This window comes from Mesocricetus auratus, unplaced genomic scaffold (assembly GCF_017639785.1).
Source record: "Mesocricetus auratus isolate SY011 unplaced genomic scaffold, BCM_Maur_2.0 Super-Scaffold_100010, whole genome shotgun sequence".
Classification (NCBI taxonomy): domain Eukaryota; kingdom Metazoa; phylum Chordata; class Mammalia; order Rodentia; family Cricetidae; genus Mesocricetus; species Mesocricetus auratus.
Window position 1 is genome coordinate 2465901 of NW_024429194.1, and position 23563 is coordinate 2489463.

Here is a 23563-nt window from a genome sequence, read left to right on the forward strand (position 1 = left end):
GTTTTGGGAACCGCCTCTAAATTGCAATGACCGAGGGATTCTCAATGATAGACGATTACTAAAGATGGTCCGGCGAAGGCTTGCATGGGGGTATGGTTGTGGTCACTTGTACCATGTAGATACACCATCTCATCTTGCATCAGGCGGTGGTGTTTTCCAACCTTATGGGGCGATCTTCTTTTCTTCTTAGCCACCCATTCTCTAATTCTGGATGCAATGGTCAAGAGACCCATGTGGGCCCTTTGTTTTCCCAGTGTACCATGCCCTTAGCATCTGCACAGTTGCCCTGATTTAATACATTTGCCCTCATTGTCCCAACGCATAATACCTTATCATTACATGTGTGTGAGATTTCCTAAAGATCACACATCCAAAAGCGGGTCAGCTGTGTTCTGTTTGTCTTCTTCTGGATCATGGTTGACGCCTAGTAAAGCCAATTAGGACACAGAAAGGACCAATCTGCAACAGGAGAAATGCATCCATCTTGGGGGGTAGGGGAGTAGAGTTAAAGGTATTAGCATGAGGCCAACGAGGAGACTCAACAGGCCAAGGCACTTGCCGTGTGAGCTGACAGTCCTGAGTTCAACCACTGAAACCCACGGAGGGAGGAGATGTCACACACATGGAAGCAGTCCTCTGCTCTCCAACCTGCACGTATGGCACATGTGGACCTGGATTCACACACAGGCATCACACAACAATAAATAAAACAAAACAAAATACGACATGTGCTTTGCGAGTACAGAGTCACACACCGCAGATAGTTGTTTAAACTGAAAAGTACTTTTGTCTCCTGTGAGCCTTTTAAAGTGCAAGCATGCATCACGGTTAACTCTGAGGTGACTCTCTCTATTGCCTCGTTGACCTCATTGCCTCCAGGGAACATGGCAGGGAATTGTATCAGCAGGAGTGTGAAAAGAGCATGAGAGGCAGTTGGAGAATAGAGAGCACAGGCCATCAGGCAGGAAGACAGCCAGTGAGGAGGTCTCTTCCAAGGTTTGATGACAGACCTTGACGAGGTATTCCCTTTTGCCCTTTGAAAAGAGTAAGCAGAGCTAAATGATTCCGGAAGGTCCTTTTATACGCCGGTCACTATGGAAAGTAATAGGAAGCTGTAGAGTGCAGACTATGGGGGAAGAGACTGTGATTGAGGAGGTCGACAAGATGACTTTCCAACAGTTATTCAGGAGATGGTGAATTAGAAGGAAACAAAAATACACTGCTAAGCCCCCAGGCAGTTAAGTCAGGGTATCAGGCAATCCTGAAGGTATATATTAAATTGTGGGGTTTCAGAGCATACAGGGGGCAGAAGACATTTTCTTTCATGGTTGTCGAATATGTCTTTGAATGGAGAGGACTGACACTGCCAGCCTTGTGTCACTGGGGAGCCAGGACATGTCTAGATTAATGATCTGATATAAGATTGAAAAACGAAGGAAATGACCTTTTTTTAAAAAAAAAAACTTGGATGGACTGGAAAGAAAAAAAAGGAGGGGGGAGGTTCCTTCTTCCATGGCTCTTGTGAAGTGGCCCACTTGAAAGAGATCTCATTTCATAAGAGAGCAAAGACATCAAAGGCATGGGTGCGTAAGCAGAAGTGTGGGTGCCCAGGCACTGAGGAGGAGGTGAGGGGTAGATCCGTACACCAGCATACACAGTAACACTCACTCTGCTTCGTAGATGGCTTTTCCATCTCAGAAGAGGGAGTGCGGACTCCCTAATTCATCGAGGACAATGATTAGAAACTGTTTACTGAGCAGAACAGTGCCCTAGCGTCATGAGCTTACATAGGGATCTCAAACACACATGGTATGGCACAGAATTAAACTGTAGAAAACAAAGAGAAGCTGTTTTAAAGGCAAAATCGGTATTTCCTTATAGTTGTAGGGTCAGAGCATCAAAAGAGGTCTTCCCTTTCCATGTGGGTATTCTCCAAAAGAATTAAACATGGTAGAACTAAGAAATTAGCCCCAAGAAACACAAGGACTACATGATGCCTGCCTGTGTACACTGCTCTCCCCTTTACTTATTTTGCGTGTGTTAACAGTAATCAAATCACTCCTATGCCATCATCTTTTAGTTACAAACAGAGAGGGCTCAGGTGTTGGAGAATCAACTAACTTGGAAATCATTATAACTGGGAGCCATTCACCGAAAAGAGATTAAAGTACTTCCCTACTGCGACTCTAGTGTAAGAACGCGGATGAACACTTACACACACAGAAGAAAGCAATGCCCCTCTGTGTTATGCTTTCACTCATGTGGCAGTTCCTGGTCTGCTGGTGTGGACCAGGAAAAACAGTCTTGAGAAACAGGTCAGTGAGTTCTACAAGCAAAGCAAAGGTGCTTTCTTCCCTCTGAGCAAAAGCATGGGTTTAACTTTTTGGATGAACATTACATAGTGCAGTAGTCACACAACTTAATGCAAACTATTCCTAGTAACCTAGTTCTACCTGAAAACGCAGACTCTTTTCCTACATCAAGCCTCCCTGGTTAATGACATAAAATCTGTTAGGTGGTATTATGAGTTTTAAACTTATGGAATTTGAGATTTCTGTGTCTTAGACCCGTATAAGATGGCATTTGCAAATGAGTCAACCCTGCCTGAGCTGTGTGGTCCTGGACCCTAGCAACACACATTCTTCCAAAATGAGAAACATGATACCGAGCTTTAAAGAAGTGAAAGACTGATTTCACTGAACTCTAACTTACAATGATCACACTGAGCCAAAAATAGGAAGAAACATAAAATAATTGCAAACCAAAGTCAGTGTGGTAGTGCTACATAGACCCTTTTCTTATTAGCTAGCCCCAACACACACACACACACACACACACACACACACACACACACACACACACCTAGAACAAGAAACTATGTATTATGCCATTTACAATTACCCTGTCAAGTCCCATAATGCCATGATCTCAAATGCTCTGGAGATTAAAAGATGAATTTCCAGAAGACACAGTGAACCTTGAGTTCTCATCTTTAACTGTAATCCACTAAGTAGTCCTCAAGGGAGAGCAGAAAAGGAGAAGTCAAGTCCATGGCCACTGAGTGATCCCAGGCTGGATTTTTCTCTTTTACACTCTCCTAACCAATGCTGCCTCTTCAATCAGTAGGTTGAAATTCGGTGGGTTAAGCTTTGGCTCACCGGATGCTTTTCAGGCTGCCAACAGTGGCATCAGGAACCCGAGTCTCTGACCAAGAGTCATGAAGTTTCCTCTAAGAGCCCTTTCCTAGTAACTTCTGATGTCTCTGTCCTACTGCTGAGTCTGTCTGGACTCCTGATTTCTCAGGGTGTTTTGCCAACTGCTTTTCTTTGTCCATTAGTTAGATGGAGGCAGCAGTGAGAACCGCAGGGCTTCAGAGCAGAGGGCAGAGGGCAGGCAGAATTCCCAGGGTTCTGTGGCTGGTCATGGTCTCCACATTCAAAGTTAGCATCCAACAAGAGTAGCCCCCCTCACCTTTGTCTCTCAGTGAGAGAGGCATCTCTAGTAAGATGGAAAATCAAGAGGGGATTGTAGGAGCCACGTATATAAAATGTATATAAAATGTACTTAAGGTCCTTGGCAATACCACTTAAAAATAAAGAAAACTATTAATAAATGTAACTGATAAGGTTTTCAGACAAGGCAGTCAGGCAACACTGCAGTTGGCAGAATCATAAGCAGAACCGGCAGTTTTATAAAAATCATATGAAACAGTTAAAACTGAATTAGTATAATTTAAATTGTTTTAAGACAGGAGGAAAGAAAAGAAAAAAAAAAACCTCAGCCACAAAACACAAAAAAAGCTCCCATTGGGCAAAGATGGGAACAGTCTTGAGAGAGATTTGAAATATAAGTGTACCTAGACTTTAAAATAAAACCCCCAGCTCACATTTGCAAGAGACGCTCCTTGAAGGATTGCTGTGGTATCTCATGCAAACAACAGAAAAAAACCAAACAAACCCATCATCCAGAAATTTAAATTCTGAAAAGGACCAGTAAGTGCTAAGGATTCTTGTTCAGGAAAATGACCGATCGCATTCGAATCACCAGCCATTGAGCAGCCTACATCCCCTTAACGTGCACTCCAGGACCATGAAAAACAGGATTTTAAGGAGCCGCTGCGCACAGTGACTTGTAGGCACCTGATGTCTTCACCTGTTTCCTACCACCTGTACATACATCAGCTTGCTAGCTCTTTCTGACGCACAGTAGGCATTGTCTACAGAGACAGCAAAACAACCAAACTGTCCTCACACTTCCCCACCTCCCCCTTTGCAAACAAACAAAACAAAAAAATCCCTTCCAAACCAACTGCTCACATTCACCAAACGCAAAGTAATAAAAGAGCGACTTATACCCAAACCTGGTCAGTCCTTCCATTTCTGGAAACTTGCACACAGACTGAGGAGACCCACTCAGCCTTAAAAAGGTCGATCATTTTGCTGTCTACAGCTTCATCTCTGAGAGCGAGTGCCGGCTTCCGCGGTCCTTGCCTGCCCTGCTTCTTGCTCTCTCGCTCCCTCTGTGTGTCTCTCTACTTGTACAGGAGAGGAGAGGGTTCCGTCCCCTTTCCTGTTTCTGCTGCTGGATGAAGGATGAATGCTAAGCACACGATTTGAAGGGATTATTCCCCCCCCACCTCTTCTTAGGCGAACAGTTGGAAATCTGAAAGTCTTTCTCTTCTGAATGGCTTAATATGCCACTCACTCAACACAGAACATTTATATAAAGAGGCATAAACACAACCAAGAATTCTACTTGAAAAAGGAAGAAAGAAAAAAAAAAAAAGAAAGAAAAACAACCCTCCTCTTCCCAGCCTATTCTGTTTACTTAACCATTAGCACTTACCCTGAGATGTGCCATAAATGCTCTATTCCAAATGTACAAAAGCCAGCCACATCTCAACTGAGAATCAAACAGTTTTAATGTCTTCAAATCCATGCTCCTGCTCCAAGCCCTGATACAGGCAGTCACTGGCAGCGGTACAATAGTTCTCAACAGCAGACATCTGATTCTTGACATTTAAAAATAACAATATTGGGGAAAAGGGGAGGCTTTTTTTTAATTAACTAAAACAGCTTGTGAGTGAGCACACAGCACCCATTGAGTGTATTGATTGGAATGTACAGTGACTACAAGGGAATCCTTGACAGCCACAGGCCAGACACACACACACACACACACACACACACACACACACACACACACACACACACACACACAGTCCTGGCAAGGAACTGCTTTAGGTTCCTACTGAGTGAAACTCTGAAGACCCTAGAAGACACTCAAATATTTAAGTCCTGCTGTTTACTGAACACTTATTAACATTAATTAGCGAATACTAATTTAGTTTCGAATCATGTTGGGGATTTTGGTTTCTTTCCACCGGCGGCCTAATTTTACATGGACGTTCTTTGACTGGGCTGGGCACGTCGCAGGTGGATTGCACGCATGAATTTGATTCAGACTGGGACGCAGTAATAAGACAAGACGCACATTTGCATCTACACCCGAAGCACATCACAGAACTGGACAGACCTGGGGCCAGCTGTCAGCCGCCCTGCCTACTTGGCAATCTTTGTCCCTTGGTCCTGTCTATAAAGCTAAAGTAAAGGAGGACTTCTTGGGAAGAGGGTGGGGGAGGGGTGGGGTAGAAGAGAGGAGGGGAAACAGAGGATGAACATGAGAGAAGTTTCCTAGGCAAATGGATGAAGATGACATAACGGAACCCCACCTTTGTATGAGGAAAAAAGTTCTGAAGACAGCTAAAGCAAACACAGCATTTTTCCAAGTTGTTTTGAGCATCAAATGAGATCTAGATGGTTTTTAACACACGAAAGATTTTTAACACACGAAAGGCATGACCGGATTGCGCCCCGTAAGCAGAGAGAAGTCAGACGTCACAGGGGAAAGAATCAGTTTTGGCTCATTGCACAGCTGTATGCCCTCGGTCAAGTTATCCCACACAGTTTTCTGTTTTTCTCCCCTCTGTGAAATGCCTTTAAAATCCCCCCCCCCGAAAAAAAATCGAATTAACACTTGAGGAGCAGCTGCTTTTTGGCAAGTGTTTATGAATCGAGAGTTACAGGCCTTCTAACTCTTGGAAACTGCTCTAATCAGTACACTGAAATACTCTATTTATGAATTTAAAAATGAGTAGAGAGATTACAGCCTTTCAGAGCCAACCGCCTTGTTCCCTCATATCTACGAGGCCCCGGAGTCTGAAGGACGGCTCCAGCCAACGACACCAGTTAGTGACAAATAGGGCAGAGAAACCCAGTGTTCCTGGTGGAGTGGGCTGGCATTTGCTCACTAAATCTTGCAACGGCGATGTTACGTATGACTGTAAATCCGGCTTGGAACCAGCACCTTCAGTAATAGCACTAGAAAACAAAACAACTCTTTTTCTTTCTCCAAATCTGTTTCTAAGATGAGTTTATACACAAAAATTATCCCATAGGAGCTGGCGAAACCTCCTGTTTTCTGAGAAGAGTATCCCACAGGATGTGGGATTCTTTGTCTCTCCTAGAAGCAAGAGAATTGTTGGAACTCAGGTCTCTGGAAGCATCTCCTACTTCCCCTCCCTTCTGGAATACTCAGTTCTCCCCTCCCTTTCCATGTAAGAGCATCCCAACCTCAGCCCAGAGGGCAGGCAGGGAGAGGTTGCAGTTCTCCATGTCCGTCTGCTTACTAACATGATCACCCCACTGTGAAATGCATTGCTATAAACACCGTTGTCTTTTCAGCCTGAAGGCCTTGTACAGAGTAGACTCAATAAATGTACTAAATAAGCTGCAATGCAGATTTCGCTGCGCCTTTAAAAGGACAAGTAAACATGGTTCAGGATTAGTTCTTGCCCAAGGTTTGAAAGAAAATATTAATTTTTTGACAGTTTCAAGACTAAAACAAACAAAAAAGGTGCCATCGTTCTAGGTAGCAAGATGGGGATGGGACAGAGGGAAGCACACATGAGATCTATTATAATTATTGTTTCTAGTTGGGTGACACGCAAGTTAGTGGTTGATCCGCTTTATTCCTCATAGCTTTCTTACATATATTATTTAAAAAACAAAAAGTAGCCCAAGGAAGGCAAATATTTTGAAAATAGAGGTTTCTAGCCATTAAAGTGTGACTGTGTCACCCCCCCCCACTTAGATTGTTAAACAGTTCATTCTGATGTTACTGGAGAGTGTTCAGGAATTGTTATTTTGAAAACCCCACTTTCTCCTTCCTCACTCTCCTACTTGGCTTTGGCAATGAAATAGGAATAAGCCCAAATTTCAGTCCTACAATCTTCAGGTCAGAGGCCAAAGTCCCTCCATGTTTCAAAGCCCCGGTTTCCTCTTTCCATGTGTAGCCTTGAGGATGGGGGACCCTCCTCGCGGTGTCTAGTACACCGTGGCTCTGCAGCTGACACCCATTTTCTTCTTCTGCCTTTCCCTACCACGGCACACCTTACCACTCCTGAGATTTTGACTTGGATAGGCGTGAAAGAAAAGAGAGAAAAGTGGATTTCAGGGAGGGATGGAGTAAAAGCACAAAGCCACTTGTACAAGTACTCGTGAGAATTCCATCACTAACAACGGCTGGCTGGCGTCGGATCCACGGGCAGTATCCCTCTTAAGTCTAATTCTTCTCCTCATATCCCACTATGACTTACAATAGCATGGGACTTAACAGTCATCGGTAACAGAGCCTTTTCGTAGAATATATGCTGACCTCTAGGGGGCCCCTATATCCTTACTCAACCAGAGTACTTCACCTTAGATACTGGACAAAATTTATGTGCTTAAATGCCTTCTAAATCCTTAACTTGCAGCCCTCATAATGGCCATTTTGTGGAGAGACTTGGGTTCTAGTCTCATTTCCACCACAAGTTAACCGTGTAACCCATTAAACCTTTATTTAAGTTTACCTTTTTTTTTTTTTGCCTATTCCAAGTGGGTCAGATGATCCTTTGAGCTCGAAAATTACTAATAGTTCTTTGCCTGCATCTATGTATGTGTACCATGTGTGTGCTCGTGGGGTCAGAAGAGGGTGTCAGATTTCCTGGAACTGGAGTTACAGATGATGATTACACACCGCCACATGGGTGCTGGGAACTGAACCTGGGTCCTCTTCGAAAGCAGCCAGTGCTCTTAACCACTGAGAAATCTCTCTGGCTCCTTCTGGTGGCTTATTTGCACACAGAGCAATCATACAGTAAGCTAAGCCATCCGATCGTAAGTGGGGGAAGTTAGCATGCATTTGTGACATGGTAGCTTTTTCTAGAATTGGGGGAATGGGCCCTGTCCTTGCTCAGGAATGGAGAGACGCTCTCAAGAAAGAGTTTAACGAGGGGATTTCTTCGGAAGGAGAGGATGGAGAGGATGGCGATGGTTATGGCATGCTGCTTTTAGGGTCTAGTAAAACACTTTCACTGTAAGATAGGGACAATGGGGAGGAAAGGGAAACACAGATGCTTTGAAATGGGAACCATGGAGGTCATTATGTGACGCATTGTATCTTAGGAAAAGACAATACTGGAGGGAGGGAAGAGGGAAGAGAGCTCTGCCTGTCCGTGCTGATATTTTTATCCAGGTGAATCTCATTTTAAGTCAACTGGAGGCAGAAGGGGAAATGGGAGCAGACGTAGAAGGGGAAGATCAGCCTGCTTTTGGAGGTTGTGTGTGGGATTTGCACGCTGACACTAATTGTATTTCACCACACTGATGCCTCCCCTTCACCCCCCCCTCTACCCCCCACGTTGTCCTGGTCTTCTGCAGCTGTGCTTATCAGGTCCCCCCCAACTGACTCCTTCTGTCTCCACCTCTGCAGGGCATCATCTGGGTTTTCTGTGTCTTGGAAGCGGGGCGGGCTGGGGATAATCACTGCAATAAGGAAGACGTGTGCACACTACGGGACATCTTAAGGGAGCCTAGCGAAGCTGGTAGAAACGCGCTTCCTTGAATCTCCCCGATCGCTGCCATTAATCACCGAAATGATAAACAAATCTGCTTGGGTTCACACAGGCAGTTCAGAATACAGCCAAGACTAGCATCCAGGAGCAAAGACCACACACCCGAGCCCAGGAGCAATTTCACAGCACGTTATCATTTAACATAGATAGTACCTGTAGGTACTGGCAGGACCGCTCCTGCTGACATGCCTCGGACTTCACCATGGCCTGATCCATGTTCACTGAGGCTTTCTGGTAAACCTCTCGGGCTCTGCTCACGGTGAGAGTGGAGGACCAGGCACTCTTCTTCAGGAGTGGGGCATCCAGAGTGACGGGCAGGTTAGCGCAGGTCGAGCACTTGATGTCATTGTTACTCCTGGAGGCCTTCACCGCCTGCTCGCTGATGGTGTTGTAGGCTTCCATGAAGTACTGCGAAGCAGAGCGGTCAGGGCACCTGCCCATGGTCATCACACCCGAGGGCGTGTGGTAGAGGCACATGTCGCCATCCAGGTTGTCATCTGAGCTCCACCAGCTGGGAGAGGTTGGGGAGGCGTTGGAGGCATTGGACCTGGCTTTGGACTCCGAGCGCCTCTCTTTGCTCTTGCTGCGCTTGCCGTATCTCACAGTCTGCGACTCATCGGGGCTGGCTTTGCCCCCATTGACGCTGCCTTTGGACGGCCCCTCCAGGGAGTGTGACTTGGTGAAGAGCTTCTGGACAGAGTGGACCAGGTGTCGGATGCGGCCGGGGCTGTCGCTGCGGTGCTCCACCGCGGTGCGCTTGTACTGCAGCGTGTGGTAGCCATCCCGGCTGAGCGGCAGCTGCCTTTCAAACTGGTCCAGGAGGTTGGCGGGGATGCGGTGGTTCGCCTTGGTGGCCAGGGTGCGTGGCACCAGGGCGCTCTCGTCCTTCAGCTCCTGCTGCGAGGTGTAATGCCTGCGTGGGAAGGTGCTGCTGGCCAGCGGGTCACTGAAGGGCCCCACGCACTCTGCCTGGAAGGAGTTCCGCTGGGTGTAGTAGGGGTGGTCCGCAGGGTGGTGGTCCACGGGGCTCAGCAGGTAGGGCTTGTGGTCAGAGTGGTGTGACAGGGAGTCACAGGCCGACTCGCAGGTGATCCCGTGGTGGTGGCTGCGGCTACCTGATAACCCTTTCATTGCTGACTGGAAGCAATCGCAGGGGTCATGGGAACCCCGTTAAGTTCCAGACCCCGTCTTGGGCAGAAGAGACCTGAGGGATGAAGAACAAAGGCATGGGGTTAGGTCCATCCTAGGTACATGTGGTTTCTTCCTCCCACCCCACCTCCCCCCGTGGCTACATACTACTGCTAGGTTTCTGAGGGACTCCAGGCTGTTCCTAAAAGCAGCTTTCATGCATTATTGGAAAGGGCTCTCTCACCTTTGTTAGGGTGAAAGGAACTATGGGACAAGGAGACTATGAAACACAATCTCAACTGTCTTTTTTTTTTTTTTCTTCTGAGACAGACTCTTGCTGCACAGCCCAGGCTAGAACGCTCAGTCCTGCTTCAGCCTGAGAGATGGGATCACACCGGAGTACTACCACACTGAAATCCTCCCCAAGTTCTTTGACACATAGTAGCTCTGTTTCTCCTTACGGTCCCAGTAGCTCCATGTATCTTTCCCATGCTTTTCTTCTTGCCTTCTTGACACGATGTAAGAAAGGTATTTTATTATGTTTACCCGTGGGAGCATGTATGTTGGCATGCCAGCTGAGAGCAGAGGTATAGGTATAGCATCCTCTGGAGCTGGAGTTGCTGGCAGTTGTGAGCCCAAATTCAGCCCTGGGAATCACACTAAGCAGTATTCAGCTTCTGGCCCCACATCAATCATAAATTTATCATATCTAAAGGGCCGGGTTTCTGTGGAAAGCCCTTCCAAGTACCCATGGCAGAGAGATACGTTATGGCTTTTGATTTTATGGCATCTTATATCTACTCCCCAGAGCCCACAGGATTGTTTTTTTCTGTTTCTACCAGTTGAAGTTTCTTGCAGCCTGGCTTAATGCTTCCTCACTTGTATGTCTTCCTGTTATCAAAAAGCTATTACCATAGGCACCAAGAAAGCATTCTGAGTGTGGGGGTTAAAAAAAAAACAAGATGAACAAAAGAAGCCTGTGACTCATTAAATCATTAGGATATATAACTTTGCATCGCTCTGTTCGTCATAACATTCTGTAGGAATAATTACAGTACCCAAGCATGTTAATAATGCTGATGTTAAATACAACTATGTATTTATGTATTAATAACATTAGTGATAAATATGAGCCCATATATTAATCAGCTGCAGATAGAGAGACACATAGACTAGGGATATGGGGAAATTTGTCCATGTGTTTCTGTTCTCAGAGAGCCAAGTGTCCTGTGAACAGTGCGTAAGGAAGTGCATTGGCTGAGTCTGGGTCATGTCTTCTGGTTGTCTCCATTTGCATTCCAAGATCCCCCAATGGTCAGTGTGTTGAGGGTTTGGATGTTAGCCTTCAGTGCGGTGTCATTGGTTTGGTCATGGGTACTTCGGTAGTCGGGACCTCTGGGGAAGACGTGAGGTCACTGGGAGATACTGTGGCCCAGGCTCCTCCCAGCTCTTGTTCTTTTTAATTCCTGGCTGGTGTGGGATAAACAGGTTTCCTCCATCAAACATCTCTACCATGATGTGCTGCTACTCCACCACAGGTCCAAACCCACAAGAGTAAGTGAACTAGCACATTACCTTTCCAAGACCAGAAGCCCATACAGATCCTTTGTTTTATTAAGTTCTTCTTTTTTTTGTTTTATTAAGCTGATTTTTTGGGGGGGTTACTTTGCCACAGTGAAGGAGGAGGGCTATCATGTTCACAAGTGAAAGCAGAATGACCAGAGACTGAAAGGCTCTTGGCCCTGAGGATCTGCGTGGAAGACTCTGGGCCTCACGGTCAACTTAGTCTGCGGGAGTCTTAGCTCCTGCAGTTCAAGCAGTGGGAGCTCACACTGAGTTCATATCTGAGCTCAGGTTGTCCCCGAGCTCTGGAAACAGTCTGTGGCTCTATCAGGGAACTCTGTGTTCTTTTGACTTTAACACAGTGTGCTTGTTCTTCAGGAGCTGACTGAGGTCATCATGACAGTTTGCTTAAAATTTTTTTTAAAGCTTCCTACAGTATAAAAATTGTCATTTTAAGCATTGTGCTGGAAATGGTTCAAAAATGTCATTTCAAAAGTGGAAAGATAAATGGCCAGTGAACATACAGGATGGGCTAAAAGGCACGCACCTGGCTTCATGAAGAAAGACACAGATTTTTTTTTTTAGAGAGGTCAAAGCTGGCCTTTTCCAGGGGACACATGGCATTTGTGAGCTCATGACAATGGTAACTGTCCATGCCCCTTGAAGCCCCCAAAGTTCCTCACTCCCTCTATTTTTTTTTTCTGATTGCTGCCTAGGATTGGACCCGGTGCCTTGAACAAGTCTGGTAAGTAATCTCTCCCATTTCACGGCTTAATAGCGCAAAACTACTGATGGGAGTTTTAACCGCTGGTCTTTTGAAATTGGTTAGCTTACTAGGTTATGAAGGCAAGAGACTCAGTTCATTTGCCCAATCTCAAGTACAGTGTAAATTCTTCATCGCTGATAATGCATGCTTGCAGAGTTTGCCCGGTGGCTCATACTGTGGTTGATGTAGCTGCTGCCCAGCGACACTGTGGTCACACAGGGAAGACTGGGGAAGCCAATTCCCAGGCATGGAGGAAGCAGCCATTTCAGAGAGGCAGAAGATGGCAGGTGAGCTGTACTCCTGCACCTCTTAGGTTTCCACGTCTGTCTCGCCATGGGCCCTGAGTTCTACCTGCCTCGAAGTTCAAGTCTGGGAATGTTTGTTCTGGCCCAAAGGATGTCTATGCAAAGTACACACCATGATGGTATGTCTGAAGGAGAGAGAGAGTGAGGGCGAGCAAGCCCACACAAGAGAGACAGAGAGAGAGAGAGAGAGAGAGAGAGAGACAGAGAGACAGAGAGACAGAGAGACAGAGAGAGAGAGACAGAGAGAGGAAGAGGAGAGAGGGGGGGAAGAGAAAGAGAGAAGAGAGAGAGAAAGGAGAAGAAGAGAAAAGGAGAAGAGAAGAGGGTAGAGAGAGAGAGAGAGAGAGAGAGAGAGAGGAAGAGGAGGGGGGGGGAGAGAAAGAGAGAAGGAGAAGAGAAGAGAGAGAGAGAGCCCAGTAGGAAAGGATCTAGAGGGGTTAAATATACATCTTTAGCAAAGCTACGCTGTGTGTTGACTTCTGAGAAAAGCTTTTCTCTATTAACCAGGTTTCATGGAAGGCGGTTTTATTTTTATAAAACATGGACTTAACAGTAAAGACAGAGCTAAGCAAACAGCTAGGTGGTAGAGCACTTGCCGAATGTGACAGACACCTTGGGTTCAATCTCCAGTGCTGTGCTAAGTATAAACAAACAAGCTAAAGAAGGGGACAGTCCTGGAGGCCTATACTCATATAATACATTTTAGGACTACACAGGATTGGTTCTCCACATATAAAGCAACACAAGTTGAGGCTTCAAGGTTGTCTTCTGAAGTGGCTCCGTCTTGGGTAGGTATTTTGTGCTAAATGAAACGTGAAACTGGCAAGAGTTTAAAAGATGGGTTTTCCCTAAAATGTTATTTCAATCGGGTATTCAATAATCATCTTAATATGTGAGCAACATTTTATGGACCTGAGGACAGGCAGAGATAATGAAGAATCTTTTCATTACCATCAATAATGAATTATGTTACATGATGCATCTAATGATAATTTGATGTAAATTAAACATATCCAGTATGGCATTTACTAAACTTTAAGTGGTTTATTTTCATCACAGTGACAAGCTCCTAAACCTTCCAAGAGGCTAACAAATTTCATCAGAGCTGAACTCACTTCTTCCTTCCTACTGCTTGTGAAGGGCCATTGAGCCTGTAGCCATTTTCCTGTATGTCAGGAGTTTCCCTGTGGGGCATGACCCTCACAGGGGTTGCACACCAGATATCCAACATATCAGGTATTTACATTACGATCCACAATGGTAGTAAAATTACAGTTATGAGGTAGCAACAAAATAATTTTATGGGTGGGAGTCACCACAACATGAGGAACTGTATTTAGAGGGTCGCAGCATCAAGAAGGTTGAGAACCTCTGCTCTACGTCATGGTAAATAAGGTCATAATAATGGCACTACACTGTCATAAATGTTTTGAAATGCTAAATCTCTTTCTCTGGTCAAGGTCAAGAGATTATCAGCTTGGCTCTTCCCGTAGAAGACATCACACTGTCTTTTTTATCCTCTTTCCGTTTTAAAAGGCGACTGGATCAATTTGTGGTTAGAAATCACAGCAGCACACTTGGCCACTTCCTGTTGAGCAAAACGGATGATGTAACATCCTAATGTCAGTGACCGTGGATAGACAATTGTGGCTGACACCCACCATGGAGAGCTTGAGTTCTCATTCCTCATGCTTTTCTACCACACTTCTCTCCATGGCTCCCGTTTCCTGCTCTCCTAACTGATGTTCGTTAAGTGGCATCCGTGGGCACCGCTGTCTTCCCACAGCATCGGGATAAAGCAATAACTGAGCATTGCTCATGTGCAAAAGCTAAGGCTTGCTGCTGCAAACAATGACCAAATGCATACAGGGAATCCTTACTGGCTGAAGAGGTTATGATCTACTCAGAAAAACATGACTGAGGCGTGAAAAAAAAAGCTAACTCACGATCTTCCTCATTTAATACAGTCTTGGAGAAGGACGTTGTTAGTGGCTGGATTAGGTTTCAATTGGCTGTAACAATTTCTGAAAATAGAAAGGGGGAAGCTGCCTCTTTTTTTGCCTTTCCTCTCTGAGCGAGGCTGTGAAGTATGGTCAACATGTCTCCGTGAAGGTTTCTATGGCTACGGTGATTACATCTCATTCTTTCTTGTTCACTGTGACTTAAAAATTATTTTGTTGTCCTCTGGGTTCAGTTCTGCCATCAGATCGTAAGTCCTGATGCCTGGCTTGGAGAATTTGTTGCTCTACTGGTGACCGTGAGATGAGCTTACTGCGACAGGCGCATTGTTTTTGTCCAGTCCCTGCACCTGCAACAGAAGTATTGATGCAAAGATGACGACCGAAGCTAAAATGATTAAGTGCTGTAAAGGAAAAAAAAAACCTCTAGGAAGGTAATTTATGAGACCTAAACTAAACAAACAGACCAACTACACATTAGAAGATGCTGACAGGGGTGGGGGGGGAGGTATCCTCCAAAGCAGGTGACTCCTTACTTCCTTTGTTTCATTTTGATTTCTGTGCATGTCTTTATTTAGAGCTGCTTGTTTTGATTTTTTCCTTTACGTGCAGAGAAGAGTCAACCAAAGGCCTTTGGCTATCTTACTTGGTGAGGGCTGGCAGGCAAGCAATCAGAAGCCGTGTCACAAACAACATGGGTACTCCCGCCGCCTAAGAGAATAGTCCAGTCCAGTTGGGGAAGGCAGTGGGAGGGAGGCAATCTTTGTGGATCCTTTCAGGGTCAAATCACCTTTCTGGCTTTCCTCCGTCTGCCTGTGACTTTCTCATGGCAGATTGACACACTGAAATAAGAAGTAAAAGAGCCTCATCTCAAAAAGGACAACCTAGTCCTTGAATAAGGGCCACGCCTCCCAGTGTCCCTTGATGAGCATAGGTGACTAATTCTGACTAAATAGGATACAACCGGAAGTGATACGTGCAATTTCTGGAAAACATCTCAAAAGCGACGTAGTCTTTCACCCTTATGCTGACTGGAACTCAGGTCTGAGGGCTGGTCAAGCAGTGATCTTTTTTTTTTTTTTTTTTGGTTTTACGAGACAGGGTTTCTCTGTATTGTTTTGGAGGCTGTCGGTCCAGCCTGGCCTCAAACTCACAGAGATCCGCCTGCCTCTGCCTCCTGAGTTCAAGCAGTGATCTTACACCACGGTACTAGTACTACCTATTGAGCACACAGGTAGAATACAAAACGAACGTTCTGGTCACTGTGGAGTGCCGTGTCACCTAGTGTCTTGCTTCTGTGAGAGGAAACAGACCTCCGTCTGGTTTGTACCACTGTTCCGCTTCCTTGGGGACCAGTTTCTGAATGAGATGGAGCAGCTGAGATCCCGGTCCCGTGGAAGCTACGTCATGATGTAGAATCACAGGTGACTGCGCTCCACTGGAGACTTAAATAAGCCAGTGGCATGGCAATGCTCACGAGTGTCCTAAAGATCTCTGTGCTTGTCCTTAGAGAGTAGATTTAATGGGGGGGGGGAGGAACAAGGAGGTTCAAGAAAAAGCAATTATTTCATGAGAGAAGAATGAAGGGGAGGAAGGAACAGCCTAAAGTGGTGATAGCCCAGCTAGCAAGGTAGTTCCCCAATTCCTGGTCTCTCAGCCCAATAGGGATGCCCCTAACACAACCTGAACATATCCCGTACCTTTTCTAGGAAGAAAAAAAAAAAAAAAAAAGAAAACACTCCAGGTAGACAATCCAGCTTTCTCTAGCAAATCCTTTCATCTACTTAAAATAAAACCACGTTCTATGGGCAGCCTCCAAACCCGTGAACTAGAGAAGCTGCCCTTCCCTCCCCCCTTTTAAATCAGTACCTAGCCTTACGTATTTCATTATGGTAACAAAGATGGAAGTGTATACTTAAAGGCATGCAGATGTTAGCGGAGCACCTTTGAGTGCATACTGTGTGAAATACTCCAATTATGTTATTCGAAGCACGGTGCTGAGCCATTTTACATACACAGAAATGTACTCTGGCTTTTCATTAACATTAATTGCTATCCTAATCACCTGCAGTTTGATTTTGTGAATATCTCTTTGAATGGGGGGTGGGGGGCATTTCTCTCGCTCAGAAAGATCTGGTATTGTACAAAGAACAAAACAAACAGCCGAGGCCTTCTCCCATTTAGTCACAGTAGGCACCAAGTCATGGTGGCCTCACAAAGCTTGCAAAAGGCAGCTCTGTGACAGCGTTTGAGAGTCAGATGGTGGGGACCAGTCCTTGAGAAAGGCTGGCGGGCCATTGTTGACACAGCTATGGACTTGCTACAGTTTGGGCAAAACATCACAGAGCTTAGTAGACGATGTTTACGTGCAGACAACTGCAGTAGCAAACTGTAATATGCCACAATTATTTGACACAGATAGAGGTGATGGCGGCTGTCTTGACTCTGAGGAAACCAGGGGGAATACGCCTTGTGGGACTGTTTTCACTGGCTTTCCAGGGCAGGGTTGATTGTCTCAGCTAAGCCTGTAGATGGGTGCCCTGGGAGTGAGATGCAGAGTATGATCGCCTTGATGAGCAACGGTCAACAAATGCCCTTTTCAGACCTACTGTAGAGAAGGGAACATCTTTCAGCATACAGCTGCTTCAGACTATTGACAGGGAAGACTAAAAACCATCAGCATCTACTAAAAAAAAAGTAGAGAAAAACTTGCAAGCTACTGCTTAATCAAGAATAAACAAAGAACAGTGACAGATTAGAGCAATTTAATGGGATGCAAGCCAGCTGTGATGGGAGATGGGAAAATTGGAAACAATGACAGCTAAGGCAACGCAACAATGTAACTTGGAAAAGGCATCGGGAAATAGCCTCTGATAAAAATGGAGTTATTTTTGTCTGCATTTCTCATAACTAGCTGAAGAGTCTGGTGAGCTTGTTCTGGCACATTCTAGACAAGCTACTTCACGGTTAGAACACACACACACACACACACACATACACACACACACACACAACACCAATCATGTTTTCTTTTGTAATCTCTCCTTTTAAATGTAATTGTTTGCCTTACCGAGTTTGCAATGCAAATTCTACTTTCCTGAGTTCTGAGGCCTCAAAGTGCCCACAGTGAGCACCAAATTTTCCGAGCTGACTGTGCAGTTTGAAAACCCAATTCAGGGACATTTGTGCAGAGGCTTAACTGAGGGAGCAAGATGCCCCCTCTGGAGAGTGAAGTGGAAATATCCCCAGTGGGTACCGTAGGATGGAAGAGTTATCTGCCACTTAAGCTGTGTGACAGTGAGGTCACTGGATCTGCAGAAGGAGTGTAAGGAGAGGAATCAGTCTCTATGCAGCCCTGGGAATAAACAAAAGGAAAAAAAAGTCTACCACATTTTTTTCATCTAGGTAGTCAGTCCCCTGCCCAGTGTGGCTGAATCTCGCAGCAATTTGTGGCAGAAACATGGTAGCTCAGGTTTATACACACATAAAGGGAACCCCTCTTCAAAGTTGGGGTAACTACAAGCATACCAGAACCACTGTCAACGGTCTGTGTTCAAATGGGCACAACATGAGTTCCCAGCATCAGCTCCCTTGGGATTGATTAAAGTATCTTCACCTGGCTTCACACAAACCTACTTATCGAGTGTTACACATTATGAACACTCATTCAGAGTGTTTTATATAGACTCTTGGAAAACGCTTGTTCACAACCTCCCTCCCTCTGTGCCAAGGACATGGTCAGATGCTACAGAGGAGATGAGAACAGCTGTAGTTCTCAGCATCTGATAGACCCACTTTCTTCTGATGAGCTTGGCTTCCCTGGCTTCTACAATGGCTAATGTTAGTGGGAACCAGACTTTCGATTCCCGAAACACTGTTTCTTTCTTCTGTTCCCATCATCAGGTCATTTCCAAAGGGCTCTACTTTCAACCTTCGTTTGTCAAGCAACGAAGCTTTTTCATTTTCTTCACCTTGGCACCGATTTTGTCTTCTCTCAGGGATTTGTATGCCCAGTCTTAAACTTTCAACAAACAAACTCATCTCCACATAACATTCTAGAAATGTGTTTGTGGATAAAGAAGAATTTCATATCTGGATTAAAGTACTAGGATCAAAGTGTTGACAGACAGAAGTAGCCATGGAGGGATCAGTCCATGTGTCCTTTCAGTGTTCTGGTTTGGAACCACACGCCAAGTAAGTACTTATAAATCAAATTATTTATTAAGAAACTATTGCTTGGATAATGTGTGCTGAGCACTGTGAAAGGAATTGCGTTGCTGTTTCTACCACTGCTTCTTCTTCTTTGTTTTTTTAAGACATGGTTTCTCTGTGTAGCTTTGGAGCCTGTCATGGAACTCTGTAAACCAGGCTGGCCCCGAACTCACAGAGATCTGCCTGCCTCTGCTTCCCAAGTGCTGGGATTAAAGACATGCGCCACCACCACCCACTCGAAATTGGGGTTCTTAACATTGTATTTTCTATTTCCCCTCTTCCATTCTTTTTCTCATATTCTTTCCTGTCTCTGCCAGCTCTTGTGATAGCTTATTCTATTTCCTCATCTCTAGTCTTGTGGCCCAGGAGATACAACAGGTCAAACATTCTGTCATCTCCTCTGCTCTATGATATACTTTACTGGTTCTGGACAATATAAATCAAAGACAGATGCCTCTATCTGTTTCGTCCTTCCACATAGGCTGCCAAATGTACCTGTGGGTAGAGCTAGTACCAAATCTCAACTCCCTTCTCAAATCCTAATTATTCTGTCACAGATATTCTAAATCCTTGAGCCTAATAATTCGTTTTTCATTTGTGAGGCCTTGGTTGGAAAAAGAACCAGTAGAAGCTAACTAATTAAAAAAGAAATCGGGTCTGTGCCTCCAGTAATATCTACCAAGCAAACATTATGAGCCATATACTAGCATTCTGAACACTTTAAATGTATCATAGTTAATTATTAAATAATCCTATATGGCAAGATATCTAGGACTCGTTATTTATCCATGAAGGGTATATTCTAAGACCCCTGAAAGATGTCTGTAATCTTTTACAGTATTGAACCCTGTATAAGCCGTGGTTTCTCCTATACACATTTGTATTTCCTTCCATTGATTACATTAATTCCTTTCATCTTTTCACACTTAATTCCTTCTCTTTAGCAAATATTGATTGCCGGCATTTCTACTCTTTCTGTTTAGGGAATTATTAAAACATATAAAATAAAATTACTGAGACAGTTAATAAGTGACTGGCAATCAGGTAGTGCAGTCAGCATGCATACACTGGATGGATGGATGACTCACACCCTAGGTAGGAAGAAGCAGGCAAGGAATGTCAGCGTATCACCCGGGGAAGCAAACGGGATTTAAAACTCATGAACTGTTTATTTCTGAGCACTTCACTCAGTATTTTAGGCGGTTGACTGTAGAGTAACTGAAATTGGGAAAAGTTAAACTCTGCATAAGGGGTGGTTGTGGTGCTCTTTGGATAAAGAAATATACTTTCAAAAATTAAATGACTTACCCTAAGATCATGAATTAGTGAATTTTGAATTCAGAATGTTTTGACTATTATAACAACTATTATTTTCACCTTTAACACACACACACACACACAACCATATACACAGGCACACATACAGACACAGACACACAGAAACATAGAGAGACACAAAGACACATAAAGACACAGACATACAGAGACAGACATACACATACACAGACACAGACAGACAGACAGACAGACAGACAGACACACACACACACACACACACACACACACAGACACACATACCCAGTCTGTAGTATAATTCTAACAGCAGGCTTATAGCATATTATTCATTACTTGATTATCCCAGGCTCAAACTTTTAATTGTTCCCCTATACCTGCAGGGTATAATATCAGTCTTTCACTATGGCCCACAGTGGGCAGCTCCGTGATCTGCAACCTGCCCTCCAGACAGCTCTATCTGCTGTCCCCTCAGCCCTTCTTATGCTGGCAATGCTGCAACTCCTCGCACCCTCCCCAGATGCTACGCTGTGCTCCGTGCTGCAAGCCTCTGCAATGCTCGCTTCCATTTGTCGAGCAAATTCTCATTCCCCCTTCCAAGTGGGTACAAATATAGCCTCCCCCTGAAGCGCATTACTTGGCTGAAGGGAACATGGAAATGATAGGCCTTATCTAATTTATCATTTAGTGGTATGTGCTGCCCACGTAATGTGGCACGTACAAAGCTTTTGGAGGAAAAAGGCGTCTGGAAGACGCGAAAGCTAAGGGGCAGCAAGACGCGTCTCATTCCAGAAAACCTGGAGCAGCACACGCTTCAGTGATGAGATGTCTTAGGGCAAGTGTGAACGCTGCTCTGTATTTTGTTTTTAAGTGTGGCTTCGCTTTTTTTTTAATTATGAGACAAGTTCTCTTTATACAGCCATAGCCCCGAATGGTTGGCACTTGCTGTGTAGACCAGTCTGGCTTCAAATTTGTGCCCATCTTCCCGCCTTTGCTTCCTCCTGCTGGGATTACAGGCGTGCACCACCACGCTTGGCTTCTCTGAGGGGCTCAGCCACCTCTGACGAGGTCTTTCACAGCGTCATCAATGCATTGGGCCGGAGCCTCTGATACCCACAAACCTGGCGTCCTCCAGTCCTTCTTCTGGGCTCCTTTCGCGGAACTGCTTTTGGATGTTTAGCTGCTGCTCTCCATAAAGGACCTTCCCCCAGATAGCTACACATCTCACACTGAGCTTTTTATTTGTGTAGGGATGTCATGTACCCCAACAAAGAATGGTTTGAGTGAGGTGATTGGGGGGGGGATCCTACGCAGGTTTTTAGCATGAACAGCACCTGCCTTTCAGCTGCGACACACAGTATGTTTTGCAAGACAAGGGTGTTTCTAGATGACACCGGGAAATCTGTGAAGGCACAGCAGTGGTTCTATTACTTTTCTACTTTTAGTGTGGCTGCCTTGTGTCTCCTCAAGTCCTTCTCGCTACCCTATTTGATGTCGACGCGCTCTCACAAGCCATGTAACCCTTCAATGCAAATGCATTGCACTGGAGCAGCGTATCCATCATGTCTAGGTAGCTCTGCATTCTTTAACGTTCATCTGTGTCTTCCCCACTCGGGGATACCATGCGGTGAATGTAACAGAGGTTGTCCAATGATGAATGTAACAGAGGTCGTCCAACGTGAGTGTGCATTAGAGAGTCTGAGAGAAGACCTGCCAAGACCCAGCTTGCTGGATCCACTCTCACAATGTATAGGGTGGTTTCCAAGAACTAACTAACTCCCATGGCAAGGTGTGCACTGGTCCCATAACCACACGATGGGGCTGGGAAACGGAACAATTTGGGTTGGGGTTGCACTGGTTGAATGCAATGTGAGAACTAGCATGTGCCTTCTCTGTTGTCTTATTGGGAACTATTTCTCCTTTCATCAGGGTCTTGGAAGATCTTCTATAAATTTATTTCCACACATGCACCTCTCCCCCTCTGCAAAAAAAAAAAACATGCAGTTTAACCAGGCATGGGGCCCCTCACCAATGCTCCTTTCACAGTTTTATAGACAAGACCCCCAAACATTGCACACAGTCAGCGATTGTTAGTCAAACATATATTATTTGGAGTCTGTTGCATGTGACACACCTAATTTATAAATAAAAAAGCAGCATCTTTCTATAAACAGTGCATTTCCTGCACAGGTGGCACACAGAGCTGAGTTATGGTGCTAATTGTTGAGTATTGAACAATGGCTAATGAAGACAGCTAGGGTCTGCTTTGCTCTCTCATCCATCCACACACCCCCGCTGCCGATGCCCGGAGGAGGCTCATTCATCCTTCTTTAGCCTCCTCAGCAGGGAGTCTCTCCAGTTACAATAGCAATAATTGAGGAAACCACGGAGAATTTTTTTTCAATAGCAGTAATTGAGGAAACCACGGCAGAAATCTTTCAGTAGCAGTAACTGAGGAAGCCATTTTCTGTACATCTCTGAAGGCAAGGACATTTTGGTTCAAACCTGGTTTCTAGATCAGTTCTACAGGATTCAATGCCGCTTCTGGCCTCTGACCTCCACAGGCTCTGTTATAGAGATACACGTAATAACATTTAAAGTTAGTCATTAAAAAGTTACCCACAATCTTGCCTAAATCCATTTAGTTTAGAGGGAATAAAACTGGAGTGACACTAAGTTTAATAATGTATAGAAAGACATAGTTTTATAGTTTGGCTAGAAAACAGAAGCAGAGAAAGCCTGTATGCCACGTCAAACCTCAGATGAGTCATACTCTGCGATGTTTTCTTACCCTTGCACATAAAGGTAAGCAGTAAGCATTATGTCTTTGTTACATGGTCTATTCCACTGGGCTTAGCATTTGTTGGATGAGTCCTGGCAACTTTAGAGGTCGAGGTGTTTGCGGATCCTTCCTTTCAGACTAATGGGATATGAGCATGAAAAAAATATTTAAAAGAAAATCCTTTTTACAACAGCTGTTTCTAACCTTGGTTGTTTTGCTTGGTTTCATACCAGATGTCTTGTGGTTTGATGAGAATGACTCCTTTAGGCTCACATGTTTGCGTATTTGGTCTATGTTAGTGTAACTGTTTGGGAAGGATTAAGGAAGTTTGGCCTTGTTGGATGAGGCATGTCACTGGGTGTGGGGGGGCACTTTGAGGTTCCAAAAGAATGCTATTCCCTGTCTCTCTCTTTCTGTCTTCAGCCTGTGGATCAAGATGTAGGTTCTTAGCTGTTCATGCTACCACATCTTTGCTCTGCCATTTAACCCTCTAAAACCGTAAGCTCCAAATTAAAAGCTTTCTCCTTTAAGTAGCTTTGGCCATGGTGTTTCGTCCCAGCAATAGAAAACAACTAATTCATGTCTCATTAGAAAAATAGT

The 23563-nt window shown here is 44.9% G+C and overlaps 1 protein-coding gene across 11 annotated transcripts in view; it reads right to left on the reverse strand.

The window, feature by feature from the left end:
- Dlgap1 (DLG associated protein 1) overlaps window positions 1-23563 on the reverse strand; it is a 796987-nt gene that overhangs the window by 309305 nt on the left and 464119 nt on the right. For 5 of the 11 annotated variants that reach the window (XM_040752844.1, XM_040752843.1, XM_040752842.1 and 2 more), the window contains exon 5: window positions 9110-10160. In XM_040752844.1, the coding sequence (XP_040608778.1) occupies window positions 9110-10087 (978 nt within the window). In that variant the 5' untranslated portion in view covers window positions 10088-10160. Of the gene's footprint in view, window positions 1-4354; window positions 4714-4845; window positions 5129-9109; window positions 10161-23563 lie in introns of those variants that run through there. The other 6 variants (XM_040752851.1, XM_040752846.1, XM_040752854.1 and 3 more) reach the window with 6 other exon arrangements.